Below are 22,045 nucleotides of genomic sequence, written 5' to 3' on the forward strand. Positions count from 1 at the left end.
GCATCGCGGAACGCTTCCGCTCCCGCCCTACTGCAGCCATAAAAGCGGCTCGTCTTGCCAGCAACAACTGGGACACGGCACTCTTCACGGCCTGTACTCACCTCGCTCTATGTATCAGGTGCTGCTCGGATTCCTTGCGGTCACGGCGAACCTCGTCGCGGCTGCGCCTGTCTGGGACGTCAAGCCATGGCAGAAGCTGGATCGCTTATCGCGGAATTCATTCCGTCATCCTTCTCAGCAATGCATGGTTCCGGACAATCTGCCTCTGATCACCGATGGATACGTGGCAAAGCATCGCGGAACGCTTCCGCTCCCGCCCTACTGCAGCCATAAAAGCGGCTCGTCTTGCCAGCAACAACTGGGACACGGCACTCTTCACGGCCTGTACTCACCTCGCTCTATGTATCAGGTTGGTTACATGAAATCTTCGCTTTGTTACCGGTCGAATAACGTTTTACTTGTAAGAGTGTCGTGTCCCCTGAACAAGCGTTTATTGTGCCACTGGGTTACTTGCTCTTGTGCTTGTATATTGTCTGGGCTGGAATGCTTGGCTTTTGACTCATATCTCTTTTTGTGCGAGCTGTTGCTTCTGTGCGGGGATGTGGAGCTAAACCCCGGTCCCATGACAAAAGCCGAAGCGGAACAGCTTGAGCAGATCGCACAGGTACTCACTCAGCTTAAAGCAGACCAGACAACCGTTCTGACAAAGCTAACAACCATCGAAACTAACCAATTAGAACTCGAAAAGAAGATTGACAGCGTGATTGCGAAGTCTACTGCAATTGAGAACCGTATTACGCTAGCGAAGAGTCAGAACGGAAGCTTGAAGCTAGACTGGACGATCTCGAAAACAGGAGCCGGAGACTAAATCTGGTTTTTTTTGGAATCAGCGACAACAAGCCGAAGGAAACGTGGCAAAAATCCGAAGAACTAGTCAAAGGCGTCTGCCAAGACAACCTAGAACTTGATAACATACCTATCGAAAGGGCGCACCGGGTGGGAGCATACCGGGAGGGGAAAAACCGGCCGATCATAGCGAACTTTGCAAGCTGGAAAGCACGGGATAGTGTACTACAAAATGCGCGCAAATTTAAAGGCACCGCTTTTAGTGTCTCGGAAGACTTTAGTCGCACTGTCCAGGAAAAACGGCGTCTTCTCTGGAACTATACAAAAGAAAAACGAGATAGAAAGGAAATCCGTGTACAACTAAAATATGATAAGGCAGTTATAAATGGCGACACATATATATGGGACTTCGACACGAGGCAACCTGCTTTATTGAGAGCGCGTGCGCATTCAAACGGGGAATGACATGCAGATAACACACATCAAAGCCACATCATTGACGTGGCTGAACCGAAAGAATTTTCGGTGCTCTTGGTAAACTGTAGAAGCATCAAAAATAAGACGGACGCTTTTTCCTCTATGGTAGCAACAGTGCAGCCGCACGTTGTACTAGGCACCGAGTCCTGGTTAGAAAATAATATTATGAATAGCGAAGTATTCCCACCGGGGTTTACTGTCTACCGTAAAGATAGACATCGGCATGGCGGAGGCGTATTTATTTTAATATCAAACGACCTGCCTAGCGAGGAACTTCAATTTCACAGTGCTGCGGAATCCGTTTGGTGTCGAGTGAGCCTCCCAAAGGGAAATAGACTAGTATTTGGATCCTTCTACCGTCCACCCGATAATAATGAAACTCCAATTCATAATCTTGCTGACATTTTATCAGTGCTATCTGATACCGTTTTTCTGGGCGGCGATTTTAATCTCCCGGAGATAACATGGACTTCCAAAGGTGCAATAACTAATAAAGCACGAATTAATACAACTTTTCGTGACCTGATTACATTGAATAATTTAACCCAATATGTTTTAGTTCCTACTAGACAACAGGCTACATTAGATCTAGTACTTTGTAACGACCCCAACGTTGTGACCAATTTGTCTACGCAACCTGGCCTCAGTGATCATGATGCGGTGATAACGAACTTAAACATTTCAGTAGTACCGACTCGTCTGCAACCCCCACGGCAGGTATTTATATACGAGAAAGGTAATTTTGACGCCATCCAGGGAGAACTAGTATCGTACTTGCCAATCTTTCAGCGTCTCTCAGAAAGTAGCGACGCTGAGCATTTATGGTCCGCGTTTCGCATGAGAGTATTGGAACTCCTAGAGAAATATGTCCCTAAAAAATTCCTGCGGCTAAGGAAAAAACATAAACCATGGTTTAATTCGGATGTACGTAGGTTAATACGGAAAGCTAGAAGTGCGTACAAAAAGTGCTCTAAATGTAATACTTCCCTCAGCCGCCAACATTTAAAGGATGCGAACCGGATGGTAAAACTAGGTATCAAGAATGCGAAGCGCTTATTTTTTGCCCGGTTAAACACAGATCTGAAACAAAACCCCAAAGCCTTCTGGAAATATGTAAAGACAAGTAGAACCGATGACACTTCCATTCCCGCACTAATATCGAATGATACCACTATAAAGACAGACGCTGAAAAGGTTGAAATGTTTAATCAGTACTTTAAATCGGTGTTTTCTGAGGGACTGATGCCTGCCACAACCGCATCACTTCCTCTTAACTGTGCCTCTGATCACTGCATGCCTGAAATAAACATCGATGTACATGGTATTGACTGTATTTTACAAGAACTGGACCCCTCTAAATCTATGGGTCCTGATAGAATCCCACCCTACATTCTAAAGAAATGTCACGGCATAATTGCGCAGTATCTCTGTACCATATTTAGAGCCTCGCTCGAGACCGGGTTGGTTCCACAGGACTGGAAAGTCGCGGCTGTCAATCCGATCTTCAGATCTGGAGACAAGAAACTGGTGGAAAATTATAGGCCTATATCTTTGACTTCAGTTTCCTGTAAAATTTTTGAGCATATATTGTACAGTCAGTTATTTAAATACCTCGAATCCATTAACTTTTTTACTGCTTCACAGCATGGTTTTCGTAATGGGCACTCATGCAACACACAATTAGTCGAATTTCAGCACTTTGTAGGTAACTCCCTCGACAAGAATAAACATGTAGACGCATTATTCCTAGATTTCCAGAAAGCGTTTGACACAGTTTCGCACCCCTTGTTAAATATCAAGTTAAACTCTGAACATACACAATAAAACCCATAACTGGATATGTAATTACTTAAACAATCGTAAACAGTGTGTTGTTCTGAATGGCTGTAGCTCATCATACATAACCGTATCTTCAGGAGTGCCCCAGGGCAGTGTCCTGGGGCCACTCTTATTCCTGATATATATCAATGACATTGTAGATGGCATACAGTCTTCCATAAAACTATTTGCGGATGACTGCGTTGTTTATAGGGAAATAAATTCACCATCAGATGTATCTCCCTATTGAAAAAACTCTGCGTGAGTTTGCACGAGAACAGTAATTTTTGTACGATCACGTTCATTTTGCACACGAATGCGCAGAAATTGTGCGTTACCTGTACGCATTCTGTGCGTCCTGTGTGTACATATGCGCGTACTGTGAGCTGATAGACGTTCACGCACACTCTTTGCGTGTAAAAAATCGTGGACTCTCGTGGAGAACTCTCTGTACGTGGACATCTGCGTGCTGAGAGGGGCTTGCCGAAGCTGTGCGTGCTTATGTGCATACTCAGCAAGCTCAGTGAGGCTGCGTGTGGCCATGTGTGCGTTTGCTTGCTTAGTAGCAACTTGTCGAGACTGTAAAGGCCCATTTAGGGTGAAAGCAAACAAAGTTCGAGCATTCAGTTAATGATTACTTCTCAATAATGAGCAAGAAGCTCACGTTTTGCTGTTTTATAATTTTCGTCTTGGCGTAAGTACCCATTAATCATTTTCAACTTCAGCAAACAAATAACCAAAAAATTATCTTTTAGTGCAAAATGGTTCCCTTCGATACTGCAGGGACCTGTACATGACAACATGCACACTGAGCAAGAACTTGTCAACATTGCAAGTTCATTGTAAAATAATGTAAAAAACAAGCTGCTAATGACTCTTACAGCATCCTTCAGTTCTTCCTTTAACCAATTCTGAAAGTTACAGATATCTTATAGATGCATGATGAAAGCCATCCAGAGCACTTATGTTGTTGCCCGTCATGCAGACAGCCATATTTCGAAATCAGAAGCAACACAACCATTTGTTGCTTGCACTCGAAAGGAGTCAATCAATGGAATAACTCTGAAAGGGCAACAGTGTTTGTTAGGTGCAACAAACAAGCTTGGGGATATAATCAGGTTCAATCAAACATGACGTGCAGAAAGCGAATTGTGAGCTGTAACAGGAATGTTACGAGGCAATTTCCAAAACCATTTCCAAAGCAATTTCCAAAGTCATTAGCATAAATTTACATAGACGTAAAAAGGCCATGTAAGCCTACACGAAAAGACAGTTTTGAATTCACAGTTGGTGTCAAAAGTTCAGAAATTAGTGCCCTCTTTCAATTTCAGTGACAAATCACAGATCGATTAATTAATTCCCAGTATGGCTCCAGAACAAATCCAATGAATCTCAAATGTGCGAAGTATATATACCACACATGTTGCCTGATTAGCACCAGCATTGCATGATGCATGACGAAGTATCACACTCTTCATTCTTCTTCAATCTGTTTTGAAATTTGCACTACCACAAAGACCATCTGGATGGACTATGATTCCATCATATTGCTGAGAGCACATTCGGAGACCAAGAGCAACACAACAGTGTGCTGCACATGAGTGGATATAATGCACTGGGACAACTGTGCACAGTAAAGAACGCTTGTAAGGCGTCAGGTATTTGCTTGGGGAATGTAATCAAGTTCAGTCATGTTTCATGTGTAGAAAGGAAGATAAAAGTTGTAGCAGAACTATGAAATCCAACATCCAATACTGAACTTCCCCAGGTGATCTACACACACATAAAAAGCACGAAAGGATAAGCTCAGGGGTACTGTTAAGTTTGATGCCCTTTGAGGTTTGACTTGCGCGTCTGTATGCAACCATCAGATACCATCTTGAAGTTACCAGAATGCCCAAAACAACTTTGTTGAACTGTTCTACTCTAAACTGAAATACTTTTCCTTAAAACATTTTTTTTTGTGACATGCTGTGTAGCTAATTATAAAATAAAGAAAAGAAGCTGATAAAATTTTCTCATCTCAAACGTACTGATAAGTACACAAATCTGAGTGCTTTCAAGAGAGGTGACGCACCCGGTATTCAGTGTCCAGAAGCATACATAATGCTGCAGAATCCTATAGCAAGAACATTTCTTTTAGTTGACAGATGGCTATGTCTGGTTACAAAGTCAATACCATGTAAGGCGCATATCCTAACCTGCAATTACATGAAGCTGCACGTGCTTCATAGGCTGTAACTCCGCCAATAACTGCTACATATTTCCCACCTCTAGCACGAGTGCGGAATCAATATACAGCATGGAAACAGCAGTTTTGTTGCTTTAGCTTCTTTACTATGCTGTTTAGGCAAGAGACGAGTTGAAATATTTGCATGGGCAGTTCTCGATTGAAGTAACGTAAAAAACATCCGCACTCCTTTCTGCTGAAGCGACTGGTGGACCACTTTTGCATGTCGCATCTCGTATGACTTGCTAAGGGTCCATCCAGACTGACACACGCACTTCGTCAAACCTTCACACAAAACACTCTTCGCTTTTGCTATAAGCTCCGGCCACAGGCAGTAAGTGTCCCGTCACCGTTCACATCGCAAAAGAAGGCAGCGCTCGCAGGCGGTCAGTTTGAGCTGACAGCGATAGGCGTTGCAGGCACACCGCCGAATAAGTTTCCAAGGAAGCCACACTGTAGAAGGGCGCCGTCTTGTAATCGAAACACACCACAGAAACAATGGCCACTGTCGCTGCTTATGAGCCAGGCATTTTTGCAACGAAGTTAGCAGTGCAATAGGCCGAAAGGTTCGACTCATGAAACGACGGCACCGCACTGCTGACCTCATTATCGTTGTCGACCAGACATCCATAACACATATGCCCCGACGGATCGCTTAATTGGGACCTGCTACCACTCCTGGATGAGAGCGCGCCCACCGGCAGCACACACCGGTAATCCTTCTTCTTTTGCGATTCCAGCACAGTAACAGCGGCGCGCAAGACCGCCCAGCAGCAGCACAAGAAAACAAGCGAAGCTCACGGCGGTGATCTCAGAAACCATGCAGCATGTCGGATAGGCTTTGGATTTGACGCGCTAGACCATGCCCACTCACGCACGCACGCACGCACGCACGCACGAATGTACCGACACGCATATTAATGCGTCCATGCGTCACAAATTTCTCAAGTTTTTAATGCTAATATGTGCACAAGAACTTAATTATTTTTGTAACGAAAGTTTCATTTGGTTTTAGTCCTTTTGCTATCGCACTGCCCAAAAGCATAGAGCCCGAAAGAGACGACCTGGAGGAATGCCTGGAGGCGATGCCTTTCTAAACGGGCCGAAGGAAGCCGGAACTGGCCGAAGCGCTAGCCAACGACGCAGCGTCTGGGGAGGGACAGCATGGCGGTCAGCGTTACTACGTTTGTCGTGGTCCTTTGTGGTGCCGAGGGCATGAACCATTGCTGGAATGAGCATTTGTCACTCTTCCGATATGTGATGTGCCGACAGCAGTGAAATTCGCTGGTGCGATGTACGAAAACGTGGTAAGGTGCTGAGTAAACCTGTGTTTATAGCGGGCTCAGCGGGCTCGACGGATAGCGCGTCGTCCTTTGCGCGCCTTCACTGGAAACGCTATGCTGACGGTGGGGCTCATTTCCTCCATGGCGCAGCAGCTGGTGGGAGACCACTACCCGGGTGACATCTCGCATCTTGGGGGTAAGTTAATTTTCTTCGTACCTGTTCATTATTTCAAAGCCTTTGCGCACAACTGGCCACGTCAACACAGCTAGTACAGAGACGCGAAGACGCAGTGCCTATCGCGGCAGCACGCAGCGCTGAAAGGTTGTTTGCTGGCGGCACACGGGCATGAATGCGCGTGTAGTGTCAGTGGTCACACGGTCATGGTCAGTATGCCATGCAAATATGCACAGCTGATCCGATCGCGGGGTGCACGATATCGGCGCCGTACTGCCGCCGTACTGCCATTCATCTCTCGCCGAGAATGGAATATGTGCCCACCAATAGATCTTCGGCCCGGGCTTTACATTCTCGCCGCATGTTACGCTGTAATTGAAGTAACAGCGCTCGAGCAGTTTAACTACGTAGACTGCGATTCAGCTGTATGCGTTAGGATTGAGCTTCCTCCTCTTTCACTTGTATTTCACTTGTACTTTTATAAATTGTGTATTTAAGGTACGAAGCTGCATATGATCCAGCTGCGTTCGTACTTATAGTCGAGCCTTGAATAGCAGAACGGTGAGATAAAAACAAATTGCTCTGAAGTTTTCCGCCTCTATTTTGGCATTCGCTTTTTCATACTTTGGCTCGGAGCTGAAATGGTACAAACAACTGCAAAATGCACACAGGTGCCCTAGCTCCATTTGCCCTAAATCCCGAAGTTGCAGTGAAATTTAAGGGTAATTGAGCCTTTAATAGGTACGAAGAATAAACTTGATTGTTTCATGATTATGACCAATGGCGCAAATAAATCTGACTTTGACTTAAATATGCTGAGGTACCTCTCCAATACCTTATTTGATGTTAAAGGAAAAAGTGTGGTTTTTCTGCAATTGGCACTATTAATTCATCATACCTGTGAGAATGAAATCTGTGCTAATCATGCCAGATTTCAAATTGAGGGACGCATGCAGAATTTGAAGCAAACCAGCCTTCTACTGAAAATATCGTTCTGCTGTGGTCTGTTCTTTTGAATGGTGGCATGTATTGTAGAAACGATGCTGGATATCGATATGCAAGTGATGTCTCGTCTGAGGCTAGCTTGTGAATGACTGCCGTGGTTATGAATTTCTTGTTGCCTGGCCCACTTCGAAATGTGGTTAAACAGTTGTGTTCCATTCTGCGACCGGCTCCTTTTTGTGCCTTGCACTTTGCCTTACAAGCTTGATTCTAGTCCATTTTTTGCACTGTGCTGCTGTTAAATGTGTCTTTTTACCTTGCAGCAATCTCCACATAGCTTTACCAGCAATGCCTCTTCCAAGCTCTCCAGTATGGCTGCGCCAGCCTTTCACTTGGTGCTAGGATGCCCAGCAAGCAAGCAGGCTTTTGAGGTAAGCACTGAAGACATCTTCCGACACAAGTAGCTTTTATTTTCCTAGTCCACTGCTACTTGTGTGACCCCTCGTTATGTTGATTTTCGCAAGTTAGGTTGCCTATTAAGGGCTCTCTTTTGTTTTTCACCTGCTGCTGTGGCCTACTGCATTGGTGTTCGGCTACTGAGCCCAAAGACGCGGGATTGAATTGTGGTGGCTTCGTTTCGACAAGGCGAAATGCATATTTGCTCGTGTGTTATGCAATGTCAGTGCATGTTAAAGAATCTTTGGTGGTCGAAATTTATGCACAGCCCTCCTCTATGAATGGAGCTATTGTTCAACTTTGAGGCATTAAAGGGACACTGATGGCAAGCTGAAGTTGACCTGTGATGATGAAGTTCCGCATCCTAACCACAAAGACGACACTTTTTCTGAAAGTGGAGCTTTATAAGCCAGAGAAAGCAAAACATACAATTTTCATCAGCACCGGCTGATTTCGGAAGTAAATTGCGATGCGCTGACTCCGGTTTTTTTTGGCACAGATTCCAGAGGCTAGGCTGAACTGCCATTCACCTCAGAACGGTTATCATGGAGTCCTTTGTGTAGACTTCATGAGTTCAAATCGAGTGGCGGGAAAATTTTTAAATGTAATTTTTGCGCCAATCATTGTGTTGATGGCCTTTGCGCTGCTGTTAAAACCGGGATAGCAGTATGGTATCCCATAAAACTAGGTTCAGGACTTGCAGGAAGTGGTTTATCACATTCCGCTAGCTTGTGCAAGAAACTACTTCAGGGATATGTGCAGGTGTCTTTAATGTGTTCCTGAGTGAGCACTAACTTGTTAGGGGGAAGGCAGCTTCTAATCTGGCACTACAGTGCCAATGTCGTGAGTGTAAATCATAAGATGACCCATCAGTGTGTACGCCTGATTTCTGTGACATTTCAGTGGTGTATACGAGGGGGTACCCAAAAGAAACCGGACTTATTTTTGTTTGAACTTATTTGTTCACATTTTAAGCACAGACCTTCAATCTCCTTCACAGTATTCCTCACTTGCAATGATACGCTTGTCGAATCTTTCATTGCATTTTTCAAAACATTGTTTAAATTCATCTTTTGTGATGCTTGAGAGTGCCTCCGTCGTTTTTTTCTTCACCTCAGTAACAGCAGCGAAACGCTTTCCATTCACCTATTTTTTCATTCTAGGAAACAAAGAAAGTAGCACGGGGCAAGGTCGGGAGAGTATGAGGGTAGAGGAATAGGGGTCATGCCATTTTTGGTCCAAAATTGTCGTAGAGACAGAACTGTGTGAGCAGGGGCATTGCCATGATGGAAAAACCAGTCACCCGACCGCCACAAATCTGGCCGCTTCCACCGCACACTGTTGCCCAATCTTTTCAAAACATCCAAGTAGAAAGCCCGGCTAACTGTCTGACCCTGCGGAACAAATTCTCAATGGACGACTCCTCTCACGTCGTCGAAAATACAAATCAGCATTGTTTTGAGGTTTAGTTTCACCTGACGAGTTTTCTTGAGGCGAAGAGAATTTGAAGTTTTCCATTGGCATGATTGTTGCTTTGATTCAGGATTCGATTCAGGAACACTTGAGTTGTCCCCATAGCATCTTCCTTGTACGTCTTTCTTAATATTTCAAGAGTTTCTATTCAACTTTTTCCGTGCAAAAATCAAAATTTCACCGGCGCACGCTGTTCACGAAAATCAGCCATTGCAAAAACGACGTTCACACAAAACAGTCGTCACTCTAAAACTCTGCCTAAACTAGTCTGACCTCCTTCAACGATGAAACTCGGCTTACTGACTCTGGAATGTTCGTTCTATGCGCTCCTAGTGGCAAAACGCGGTACCACAGAAGCTTTGCCGACCAAAAAATTTAGTCTGGTTTCTTTTGGGTACCCCCTCGTAGAAGTGGTAAACAAATCTGTAAGGTATTTGATGCATATCTCCAAGGCAATGGCTGTATGAGTAGCGAAGCCATTAGTCAATCTTCAACGGAAAGAATTTTCTCTTTTAGATGACGTGCTTGTATATCAGTGACAGTTATTTGTTGTCCTGCCTTTCGCTGGTGTGGGTCATGTGTGGTGCATCTTCATGCGAGCCTTCTTTTCCTTCACAAAAAATTCAGTTGATAGCCCAACCTGTTTTCTTCTCTTTTCCTGTGTTGCATCTTTTGGCTGGTTTTAAATCTGTAACTGAGCTCAGACCGTGATAATTACAGCCGGTAAACAGAGCTACTGAATGTGAGCTTGGCATACATGCGTACTGTATGTGTGAAAGTGCAGTTTACAATATTCAGAAATGCTTGATAGCCTTACAAGAATCTAAAATTTTGTTGGAATTCCTATTTGTTCTCTGTTCAAGTGTCGGAGAGTTTTTCCGCTTCATCGTGTAATTAGAGCCACTTTGGTACTTAAGCTGAAATCTTTTCTTTAGCCTGCATGTTTCTCACTTTTGGGACAGAAACTTGGAGGCTAATGAAGAGAGTTCAGCTTAAAAGAGTATAGACACCTAATCTTGGTGGCATGTTTTCTTCTCTGTAATGGTGCGGAAGACACTACTATGCATGAATCACCATCTGGTATTCGCGTGAGACCGCTAAATAATTTATAATCAACTTTTTCTGCCATCCTGTTTCAGTGAACAATTTGACTATGGCTATGACATCAAAGAGAGGTTATAGGTCATGTGAGGCGTGGGAAAACTGCACTTATAATCGCTGCTTCGTCATTTTAATTCGCTGCAGCGCTGACGCCAGCATTCCTTAAGAGCCAGAAGTACCAATTGTATTGCAGTTTTTCATGCCTCACGTGACCAATAACCTCGCTTTGACGTCACAGCCATCATTCAGCTGTTGAAACCGAAACAAATACAGCAGGAGAAAGAAATTTGATTATAAATTATTTAGCGGTCATAGGAGGATGCCATGTGGTAATCCGTGCATAATACTTTATGCCTTATTACAAAGAAAAAAACACGTGCCAAACGATAAGGACAGCAAAGTGAGCTATGGAAAGAAAAATGATAAGTCTAACATTAAGAGACCAAAAGGGGGCGGAGTGGGTGAGGGAACAAACGCGGGTTAATAACATGCTACTTGAAATTAAGAGGAAGAAACGGGCCTGGGCGGGGCTTGTAATGGGAAGACAACATAACCGCTGGTCCTTAAGGGTAATGGAGTGGATTCCAAGAGAAGTCAAGCGTAGCAGGGGGCGGCAGAAAGTTAGATGGGCGGATGAGATTAAGAAGTTTGCGGGGATATGGTGGCCACACCTAGCAAAGGACAGGGTTAATGTGGAGACATGGGTGAGTCCTTTGCCCTGCAGTGGGCCTAGTCAGGCTGATGATGATGGTATGTGTCGCACCTGCTGCTTCGTGCTATCAGCTGGCCCATGCTTGGCCGACCAGACTAGCCAAATTTGTGATGTGGGTTTTCTATTGCACCTGCATTTGTGTACACAGAGGACTTGAATGGTAGCAGGCGATGCTGTGCATGTGTTCACGCCACAGCACACATGACCCACACTGAAAGCTTCTCTGCCTTTAGTAAGACAGCTGCATCAGTCTGGGGCATAACGTATCCCAGTGCTAGAGTATGAGTAAATTGCTCTGGAATTTTAATCTGGTATCAGGTAGCATAGCACAAAAGAAGGCTAGCGCGGCTGCCTATATTCTCTTGGGCAGCTGTGTTGGATTTTCAGTGCCTGTTAGTGTAATCCGTGAAAGTTCACTGTAACCCATTCGTTTCGATGTAAATTAGGAAGTCCTTAGAGCCCTGTACTTTTTAATTATAATAACAAGGTAATGCAGTAATTCAATTGTACCTGTTCTCTTTCAACACAGTAAAGTGCTGCTGGGTCGAGATCACAGTTTTACTTTGTAGGTGTGCTCAGGCTGTGATCATCATCATCATCAGCAGCAGCAGCAGCAGCCTGACTACACCCACTGTAGGGCAAAGGCCTCTCCCATGTCTCTCCAATTAACCCTGTCCTTTGCCACTTGCGGCCACTGTATCCCCACAAACTTCTTAATCTCATCCACCCACCATTTTTTCCTGTGTGTGTGTCTTTTTCGCCATTCTGAAATTCAATCATACAAATAGATTGATGCATGTAGTGTCAGGTGCGTAATGTGATACCACCAGCTCACCCCAAGCTGTGCTCAGATTTGCCTCATTGCTGCAGGAGCAAGAAGGCAGGCTTGAGGCTGAGTGGTGCAAAAACATGATTTTTCAAGAATGTCTCTGTGGAAATTGCAATTAATCATGTGAATTTGCTTTCATTTTAGGAGCTGCACACAAGCTGGGCGCCTTTCCATGCTGATCATGCTGGCCAGGTACGCTTATGGTTACATTCCTAGGTTGTTTTCATAATGGCAGTTGTGGATTTCTGTGTGGTTTTAAAACATAAATTGTATAAGTATTTGGCCTGCCACAAAAGTATAGTGGTGCATTCAAGGCCAGTGTTACAAAGGGATGTTTTGATTGCTGCAAGAACTTGAAGGCCCCTGTGTGGTCACTGTGGAAGGCCCCCTCCCTACTTAGGAATTGCTATTTGGGTTACTCAGTCATTTGGCAGAGGAATAGTGTATAGAGATAAGGGATGGAAGAATGCTTCCAACTAAAGAAAAAAATCCAGCAAGCAGTCATAGAAGCAGAAGTACAAAAATGGCAAGGCTTTCTCTAATTTACATCGAATCTTTTTCACTTAGACTTCTTATTGCATACAACGGCTGATGCTTGGCTTACACACATATTTTCTTTAGGTATGCAGTAGGTCTCACATTCTTGTATGATATGGTCACGGTGCCAAAAAATGATGGTGGTGTTAGAAAACTCGGAATGTAGAGGAATTTTATTGCTGACCTTATGGAGAACTATGGTAGCTGTGCAGTCGTTATAAATATCTTCCAATATTTTCACATAACACTCTTCTACACCCTGATTCCACAATGCTTGCATGGCAGCTGTGGTTCCACCAAGTCAATTGCTGTGTGGTAGTCAATGAAGGCTATATATTGGGGTTGGTTATATTCTGCCCATTTCTCTATCACCTGATTGATTGCATGAATGTGGTCTCTTGTTGAGTATCCTTTACGAAAGCCTGCCTGATCATTTGGTTGATTGAATTCGAAGGTTGTTCTGACTCTATTAGTGATTACCTTAGTAAATACCTTGTAGGCAATCGATAGTAAGCTGATCGGTCTGTAAATCTTCAAGTCCTTGACATCTTCTTTCTTATGAATTAAAATAATGTTCGCATTCTTCCAAGCTCCTGATACGCTCGTGGTCACGAGGCAAGCGTGTACAGGGTGGCTAGTTTCTCTAGCACAATCTCTCCTCCGTCCTTCAACAAATCTGCTGTTACCTGATCCTCACCAGCTGCTTTGCCCCTTTGCATTGCTCCTGAGGCTTTCTTTACTTCCTCCCTCGTTACTGGCGGGATGTCCCATTGCTATGCTCTACTGCCTCTCTCCGTAACGTTCTGATTACATTCACTACTGTAGAGATTTGTGCAGAACTCTTCGGCTACTTTAACTATCTTATCCATATTGCTTATGACATTGCCCTCTTTGTCTTTTAGCGCATACATCTGGTTTTTACCTGTGATTAGTTTTCTCTTCACTGATTTTAGGCTACCTCCATGCTTTAGAGCATGCTAGGTTTTCTCCATGTTAAACTTTCTTATGTTGGCTACCTTGCACTTATAAATAACTTCGATAGATCTCCTAGTTCTATTCTATCTCTGAAGTTAGACGTCCTCATGCCTTGGCGTTTCTTCATCAGATCTTTCGTCTCCTGAGATAGCTTGCAGGTATCCTCTCGAATGATCTGACCACCTACTTCTGCAGCACGCTGCAATGAATTTAAATATGTATTTAAAGACAACAGTTGAGGTGGGAGATTGAGCTTCGAGATTTGCACTTCAACTCGGGAGTTATGCCACTGCTACACAGAATACTTGATCGCCGTAGAGATATTTCATCATCTCGCACCAAGCTGCTGTGGCGCCACTGTCACAGTTGATAATTTTGCTGGGAAGCTGTTGTAGCGCTCACACAGTTTTGAAAAGGTGGTATTCATTGTTTTTGTGCTATTGGCAACAGTGATAATATGCTTGCTGCAGTGTTTTGTGGCTAGCCTTCTTTTTTTTTAGTCAAATAAGTTGTACATTTCATGTTGAGTATTCTTTGAGCGATTAAATTGCTTTGATTTTATTCCTTAGTGTATAGTTGCGAGTGCTCCATGTCTGAGTGCAAATTTCTACCACTGAAAAGCCTTCAAAATCTTAATAGATGTCCACACTGTTCTAGGTTCTCAGTGGCTATTGGAAATGCCCATTTAGCTGTATTCAAGTGCCACTGAGTTAATAGCCATTTGAAAGCCTTCAAAATGCCTGTGTGACACGGTTATTAGATTTTGTGCAGGTTTGATGCTGAGCAGTCTGCGTGCTTGAGTCGGGTTTTCCAGTGTCTGTATTTCAAACCTGAAACTTTTCGAAATCATCATTAGTTCATTAATGGAAGAAGTACTTGTGCCCTTTTCTGGAATTTCCAGAAAACAGATTAACTGAATTTTTTTGCATATACTCCTACCTTTTTGCAGGTGCTGCATAGTGAGAACCTGTATCAAGACGCCAACCTGCTGGACTTGGAGAAACTGAAGAAATTGTTTAGCCACTGTGTGGCACCCATCATGAGGGATGTGGCATTAATAAAGCCAGTTAAGGTGACCTTATCTATGTCCTTTTGCAAGCATGCTACACACATGAGAACCATCCCACGAAGCACCGTTTCTGCAAAGCTTGTTATCTCACAACATGCATGCTGAATGAGGCAGTGACAGAGAGATGAGGAGGCCTTAATGCAGTACATTAGCGTACCGTGTTGAGCAGTGATGTAGGAGCCTTGCAGCCATGCAAGGTATTATCGGCATCATGATGGTAACTCCATTAGACACTGTCTAGTGCTCTGTGAGCCAGACTCGGCTCTTGAACATTCTGGGACTCACCCTTGGCTCTCGGACATTCTGGAAGCCTCACCCGGCTTGCGCATATTACGCGAGGATGTCTCCTGCTGTACGAGCCTTACGCGGCTTGCGCACTTACGTGAGAGATGTCTCGCGTTTGCGAGCTTGCTCAGCTTGCGCAAATTATGTGAAATATGTCTCGCGTTCTGCGACCTCGTTCAATCGTCGCATTTTGCGTGGCAATAAACACGCAAAGATAGGCACGCAGAATTCACGCTCAATATTTTCAATAGGGCTATCCTGCAGAGCGACCTTGATAAAATAGTAAATTGGTGTCAGCGTTGGCAAATGAATCTGAATATTAGAAAATGTAATCACGTCCATTTTTCAAATAAAAAGTTCGAACATCCTACACAATACATTGTTGAAAACATAACCATAGAAAGCGTCTCAGAGTGCAAGTACCTTGGTGTTTATTTTATGCAGACTCTTAAATGGAACACACACATACAGCAGACAATATCTAAGGCAAGTAAAATGTTTTACTTTATTCGCAGAAATTTCAAATCAGCATCAAAAGATGTTAAAGAAACACTCTATTTCTTGCACGTCAGGTCTATCCTCGATTATGCCTCCATTATTTGGGACCCATATCAGGCATACTTGATTGAAGCAATATAAAAACTCCAAAATCAGGCTGCACGCTTCGTATCCAATAATTATAACCCATTCCAAAGTATCACTGAGATAAAATCACTGCTGGGATGGGAACCGTTAAACAACAGAAGAAAAAATTTGAGACTTAAATTCTTCCACCGCATTTTCTATAATCAAACAGGAATTGATAGCCGTAACTACCTTTTGGAACCAACTTACGTCTCGACTCGGCACGACCACTCCAAGAAGGTGCGCGAATACAATACTAACACAAACAGTTTTTCTAAATCATTCTTTCCACAAACTGTGAAAGACTGGAACTTGCTGCCGGAAGAGTGTGTTTTAGTCTTTGATAATCGCGATTTTTACTGTCGACTGTATTCCTGACAATCTAATCCTTTCCTACTATTGTTCAAGATTTCTGTTACCTTTAATAATGTTCACTTATTGTTTTGTTTTACTTTGATGTTAACTTCGCTTAATGTTCTTGTTGCTTTTTGTGTGAAAATGAATGCGTTGTTTTGAAACTGTCTTCCCTGCGGTAATGCCTTCGAGGCGACGCAGGTATTCTGTAAATAAATAAATAAATAAAAACACATGATCCTGACGTTCAACACCAGCACACTGCCCGACACAGTCGAAGTAGGATATCTAAAAGTTAATGTAAGACCATACATTCCCAACCCTCGCCGATGTTTCAACTGCCAAAGGTTCGGTCACGGCTCACAAAGTTGCCGCGGCCGGAAAACGTGCGCGAAATGCTGCTCGAAAGATCATTCTGATCAATGTGACGCAGCCCCGCACTGCGCAAACTGTGAAGGAGACCATGCAGCGTACTCCAGGGCGTGTCCGTCCTGGAAAAAAGAAAAGGCGATAATCACCATAAAGACAAGGGAAAACATTTCATTTAAAGAAGCGAGAAGGCGTTTTTCACTCACGAACTCATTCTCCTTCACAACAAAACAAAACTTCGCCGATGTGGTGCGTGGGCGCGGCGCACCACACCAGGCTTCGGCACCCGTCCAGGTCACACGCAGTGAGCCTGTGGCGGTGCCATACGCGCCCCAAGGCAGAACAGCTAACGCTGCTCCGCCAACTGCAAGTCAGGCTGCGCAGACCCCCGGGTCGGCGGGCCTCAAGACCTCTTCCCACAGGTCGAGGTCAAACGCGAACGCGAACGTGCCTCCTGCACGGTCGTCCAGCGCCTCCGCAGAGGCGATGGACACGGCCCCGGGCAGCCCCGCGCCGTCCACGTCGGACGGTCGGCGGATCTCTCTGGATCGATCAAAAAAAGACAGGCCCCGAGTCACGGGGCCCACAATAACTTGATCTACCTTTCCACCCTATAGAAACACAAAATTAAGATGGCTTTCATAATACAATGGAACTGTAGAGGACTTTTAAACAATTAGAGTGACATAAAAGACATACTAGGAGCACACGCTTCTGTCACCTTATGTCTACAAGAAACAAATTTAGGTCCCCAAAAAAATAACTTTCTAAAGAATTACACTGTTTTCCGCCGCGATCGGGAACAGGCGAGCCGACTATCGGGAGGCGTAGCCATCATAGTGAAAAGCGGCATCCCGGCTCGAGAGCTTAAACTAAAAACAAGACTTGAAGCTGCCGCAGCCACTCTGGTTGCCCATAAAACCATCACAGTGTGCTCACTATATATCGATCCGCACTTTAATTTAACACTACATGACTTAGAGGATCTTTTAGAGCAGCTACCAGAGCCATGCCTGGTAGTTGGAGATTTTAATGCACATTCATATTTTTGGGGAAGTGAGAAAACTGACGCTAGAGGCCATCTCGTAGAGGATTTTATTTTATGCAATGACGTCTGTTTACTCAACTCTAATAAACCTACATACTGCTCCCCAACCTCGGGGAAAATGAGTGTTTTAGATTTGTCTTTTAGTTTACCGTCTGTTTTTAACGATTTTAACTGGAGTGTTTTAGACAATCCATATGGAAGTGATCATCTCCCTGTCGTAATAAGTCTTTCATCCTCGCTAACAGTTATTCCCACAAAACCACGGTGTTGGAAGCTACATTTAGCTGACTGGCAACTTTTTACAGCACAAGCTACATTACAGAAAATAGTTTTAGAAAATGTTGACATCAATGAGATAAACGAAAAATTCACGAATTGTATCTTAGCTGCCGCACATTTAGCTATTCCTCAATCCTCTGTAATAGTAAAACAAAATCACAAATACTGGCACACAATAGCCACTGAGCCGCCGCGGTGGCTCAGTGCCTATGGTGCTCGGCTGCTGGCCCAAAAGACGCGGGTTCGATCCCGGCCGCGGCGGCTACAATTTCTTTGGAGGAGAAATTCTAGAGGCCCGTGTGCTGTGCGATGTCAGTGCACGTTAAAGAACCCCAGGTGGTCGAAATTTCCGGAGCCCTTCACTACGTGTCTCTCATAGCCTTAGTCGCTTTGGGACGTTAAACCCCACAAAACCAACAAAACCAAACAAAAGAATGTAAAGATGCAAAAAAGAAACAAAACAAAGCCTGGGGCATTTTTCGGAGATATCCAACACATGAGAATCTCATAAACTTTAAAAAGCAAGAGCAAAAGCACGATACATCAGACGCAACGCAGAAAGGGCGTCATGGCAACAGTACATATCCTCGATTAACAGCTCAATAACATCCAAAAAAATGTGAGAGCAGGTGCGGAAATTCACTGGAAATTTTACTCCTTTCACATTTCCAATGCTAACAACACCCGGTACTCAAACAACATTAGAAGAGCAGGCCAACATATTGGGTGAGCATTTTGCTACAGTATCAAGCTCAGCCAACTACACACACTCCTTTCAAAAGCACAAAACAATAGTAGAAAAACAAAAACTTCCCTTCAGAACATGCATACATGAAGACTACAATCAGCTTATTACAATGCAGGAACTAAACGCAGTACTGACATCCGGTAAAAAGACAGCACCAGGCCAAGACAATATACATTATGCCATGCTTGCTCACCTCTCTGAGACTGCCATAGAGGCTCTCCTAAAATTTTTCAATAAAATATGGATGAGTGGAGAAATCCCCCAAGCATGGAGAGAAGCAATCATAATACCCTTTCTAAAACCTGGCAAACCACCAACTAGTCCCACCAGTTACAGGCCAATAGCACTCACTAGCTGTATAGTAAAATCATTCGAAAGCATTCTAAACATCAGACTAACCTTCATACTTCAGTCCCGGCAACTTTTAGATATACACCAATGCGGGTTTAAAAAGACATGTTCCACAACCGATCACCTTGTTCGCTTTGAGAACACAGTCAGGGAAGCGTTCATCCACAAGCAACACTGTATCGGGGTCTTCTTCGATCTGGAGAAGGCTTACGATACCACGTGGAGGTTCGGTATCCTCCGTGACCTAGCGGACCTAGGTATCCGCGGCAGGGTGCTGAGCTGTTTGAATGACTTCCTAACCAACCGCATGTTCCGAGTCCGCCTAGGCGCAACCTTCTCCAACACTTTTATACAAGAAACTGGCGTACCCCAGGGGTGCATCCTCAGCACGACCTTATTCATCATCAAAATGAACTCCATAGGAAAAGTAATCCCAAAATCCATAATGTACTCAGTTTACGTAGATGGCCTCCAAATAGCATGCACGTCTTCCAGCATACCTACCTGTGAGCGACAGATACAAATAACAATAAATAAACTGGCCACCTGGGCAGATAGAAACGGATTTAGATTTTCTCCTCAGAAAACAGTAGCGGTTCTGTTCTCTTTGAGACGAGGCCTACAGGCGGACCCCACACTATATCTAAACCAGACCCCATTACCTGTCAAACAAGAGCATAAATTTCTAGGAGTAACTTTCGATAAAAAGCTCACTTTCTTGCCACATATATATAGCTTAAAGAAAAAAGGTTCCCAGGCCCTCAATATACTGAAACTACAGTCAAGAAAACGCTGGGGGTCTGATAGGGCATGCCTGTTACATATATATCGTTCTCTGGTTCGCTCTAAGTTAGACTATGGGTCCATCGTATATGGCTCAGCAAGACCATCCTACATAAAACGACTAGATCCTATCCACAATCTTGGTTTAAGGTTGTCTTCCGGTGCTTACAGAACTTCACCAATAGCAAGTCTGTATGTGGAAACGAAAGAAACTTCCTTAGAAGATCGAAGAACTGCACTAACTTGTACATATATCCTCAAAATCCTTTCTCAGCCCAAACATCTTTGTTACCCAATTGTCACGAAATGCCCATCCCGAATACTCTTCAATAACAAGCCTCACGCGATTAAGCCGTTGCTCTTGCGCTTCGAAGAAAAATGCCAAGCTCTGAACATACTAAACGAAATTAAAAATATTGCCCCAAGACACGAAGCGCTACCACCGTGGTACACTCTCCCCACAGTGTGTGACGTCACACTAACACGCTTCAGTAAAACCTGTACGCCACACGACCATATAATACAAGAATATCTAGCACTACAAGAAAAATACAGAAATTACACTGCATATTGTACTGACGGGTCAAAAACTCATGCTCATGTAGGAAGCGCAGTAATACAAGGAAAAAATGAAAATGCAGTACGACTGCCCTCATGTGCTACAGTTTTCACCGCGGGGTGTTATGCTATTAGTGTTGCGGTACAGAAAATAAGAAATGAAAACATCAAAAACAGCATCATTTATACAGATTCACTGAGCGTCCTTACAGCATTAAACTCCAAAAATGCCACAGAGCCACTGATTGGAAGCATCATACACAATATAGTAAAGGTCACAACACGAAAACATGTTATAAAATTCTGCTGGGTTTCCAGTCACATTGGCATTAGGGACAATGAGAGAGCCGACATGTGTACTGCACAAACCAGAACCATGGAAATAAAACATGTGAATTTGCCTCCTAGGGATTACATGAAGTTATTGCATAGCAGACTAAGAGCCAAGTGGCAAGCTTCTTGGGAAAATGAAGGACACAACAAGCTGCATACCATAAAGCCCATTTTAAAAGAATGAAAATCATGCCGCCATAAAGAGCGTTTTATCGAAGTAATTTTATGTCGTTTACGCATAGGTCACACACACATCACCCATAACTTCTTATTAACAAAAAAACACAAACCTGTGTGTGAAATGTGTGGTGAGGAGCTCACAGTAAATCACATTTTAATTTCTTGTTCACATCTCGAAGAACTTAGAAAAAATTTTTTTCCGGTATTTTACAATGAACACATTCCATTTCATCCCGCATTGCTTTTAGGCGAGCAAACACTTGTCGAATTTTTCCCTTCTTTGTAAGTTTCTAAAGAAAGCCAATGTTTTAAATCTATTATAATGTAACCTCTGTACACTTGACATAACATCATCTAACCTTGTGTTTGGCGCATGATAGCCCTAGTTGCTTATGCGCCATGAAACCCCATATAACTAACTAACTAACATCTCCCTCTCCGTCACCAACGCCAGCCGCCATCGTGGCCCACCACCGCGATCCAAGCATGTTCTGAATGACCAACGACGTCGGTGTGGACGAATGGCTGACCCTTTACGAACGCGTCAGCACGCACAACCGGTGGCATGCGGCGAAGATGCTCGCGAATGTGATATTTTGCCTGACCGGCACCGCGAGAGTGTGTTTCGAAACCCACGAAGATGACTTGACCTCATGGGACATCTGTAAGCAGAAGCTCTGCGACCTATCCGATAAATCCATCGGCCTCCAACTCGCTGCCAAGAACGCTCTCGCGTCGCCCGACGAAACGACTTCAGAACCGTAAGTAGCCTACATTGAGGACGTCCTGAGCTTGTGCCGTAAAGTTGATAAAGACATGTCCGAAGCAGATAGAGTCGGCCACATACTGAAAGGCATATCCGGCGATGCTTTTAACCTGCTTCTTTGCAAAGGCTGTTCTACGGTCGCTCTGTTCTTCAGGTTTGCGGGCGTTTCAAGCAAGCCAAACACAGGTTCATTTCTCACCGTTTTGACCGGCTGCCAAACACTGCTGCTAGCTCCTTAGGGGAAGATCTTCCAACATTGCGGCAGTTATTGATCAATTCGCTCTCGCCCTACCATAAGCTTGCCGTCCCGGTTAGCTCAGTTGGTAGAGCGACTGCTCCGGTGTAGCGGTGGTCCCGGGTTCGAACCCCGGACCAGGACGAATTTTTCTTTAACTACGAAGTTTCTGAGAAAGCTGTATAGCTTTCCTTTGTAGCCGTATGGCT

General features: G+C 44.1%; 1 protein-coding gene across 1 annotated transcript; it reads left to right on the top strand.

Annotated features, from left to right (window-relative positions):
- The first annotated feature begins 8,142 nt into the window (after positions 1-8,142).
- On the top strand, positions 8,143-15,030 carry LOC149334033 (uncharacterized). The gene is made up of 3 exons (XM_089557838.1): positions 8,143-8,202; positions 12,487-12,534; positions 14,804-15,030. The coding sequence occupies exons 1-3, from the start codon at positions 8,143-8,145 to the stop codon at positions 15,026-15,028; spliced, it is 333 nt and encodes a 110-aa protein (XP_089413964.1). The 3' UTR covers positions 15,029-15,030.
- The last annotated feature ends 7,015 nt before the right edge of the window (positions 15,031-22,045 follow it).

This window comes from Amblyomma mixtum, chromosome 8 (genome assembly GCF_055824585.1).
Source record: "Amblyomma mixtum isolate Tamu chromosome 8, ASM5582458v1, whole genome shotgun sequence".
NCBI lineage: Eukaryota > Metazoa > Arthropoda > Arachnida > Ixodida > Ixodidae > Amblyomma > Amblyomma mixtum.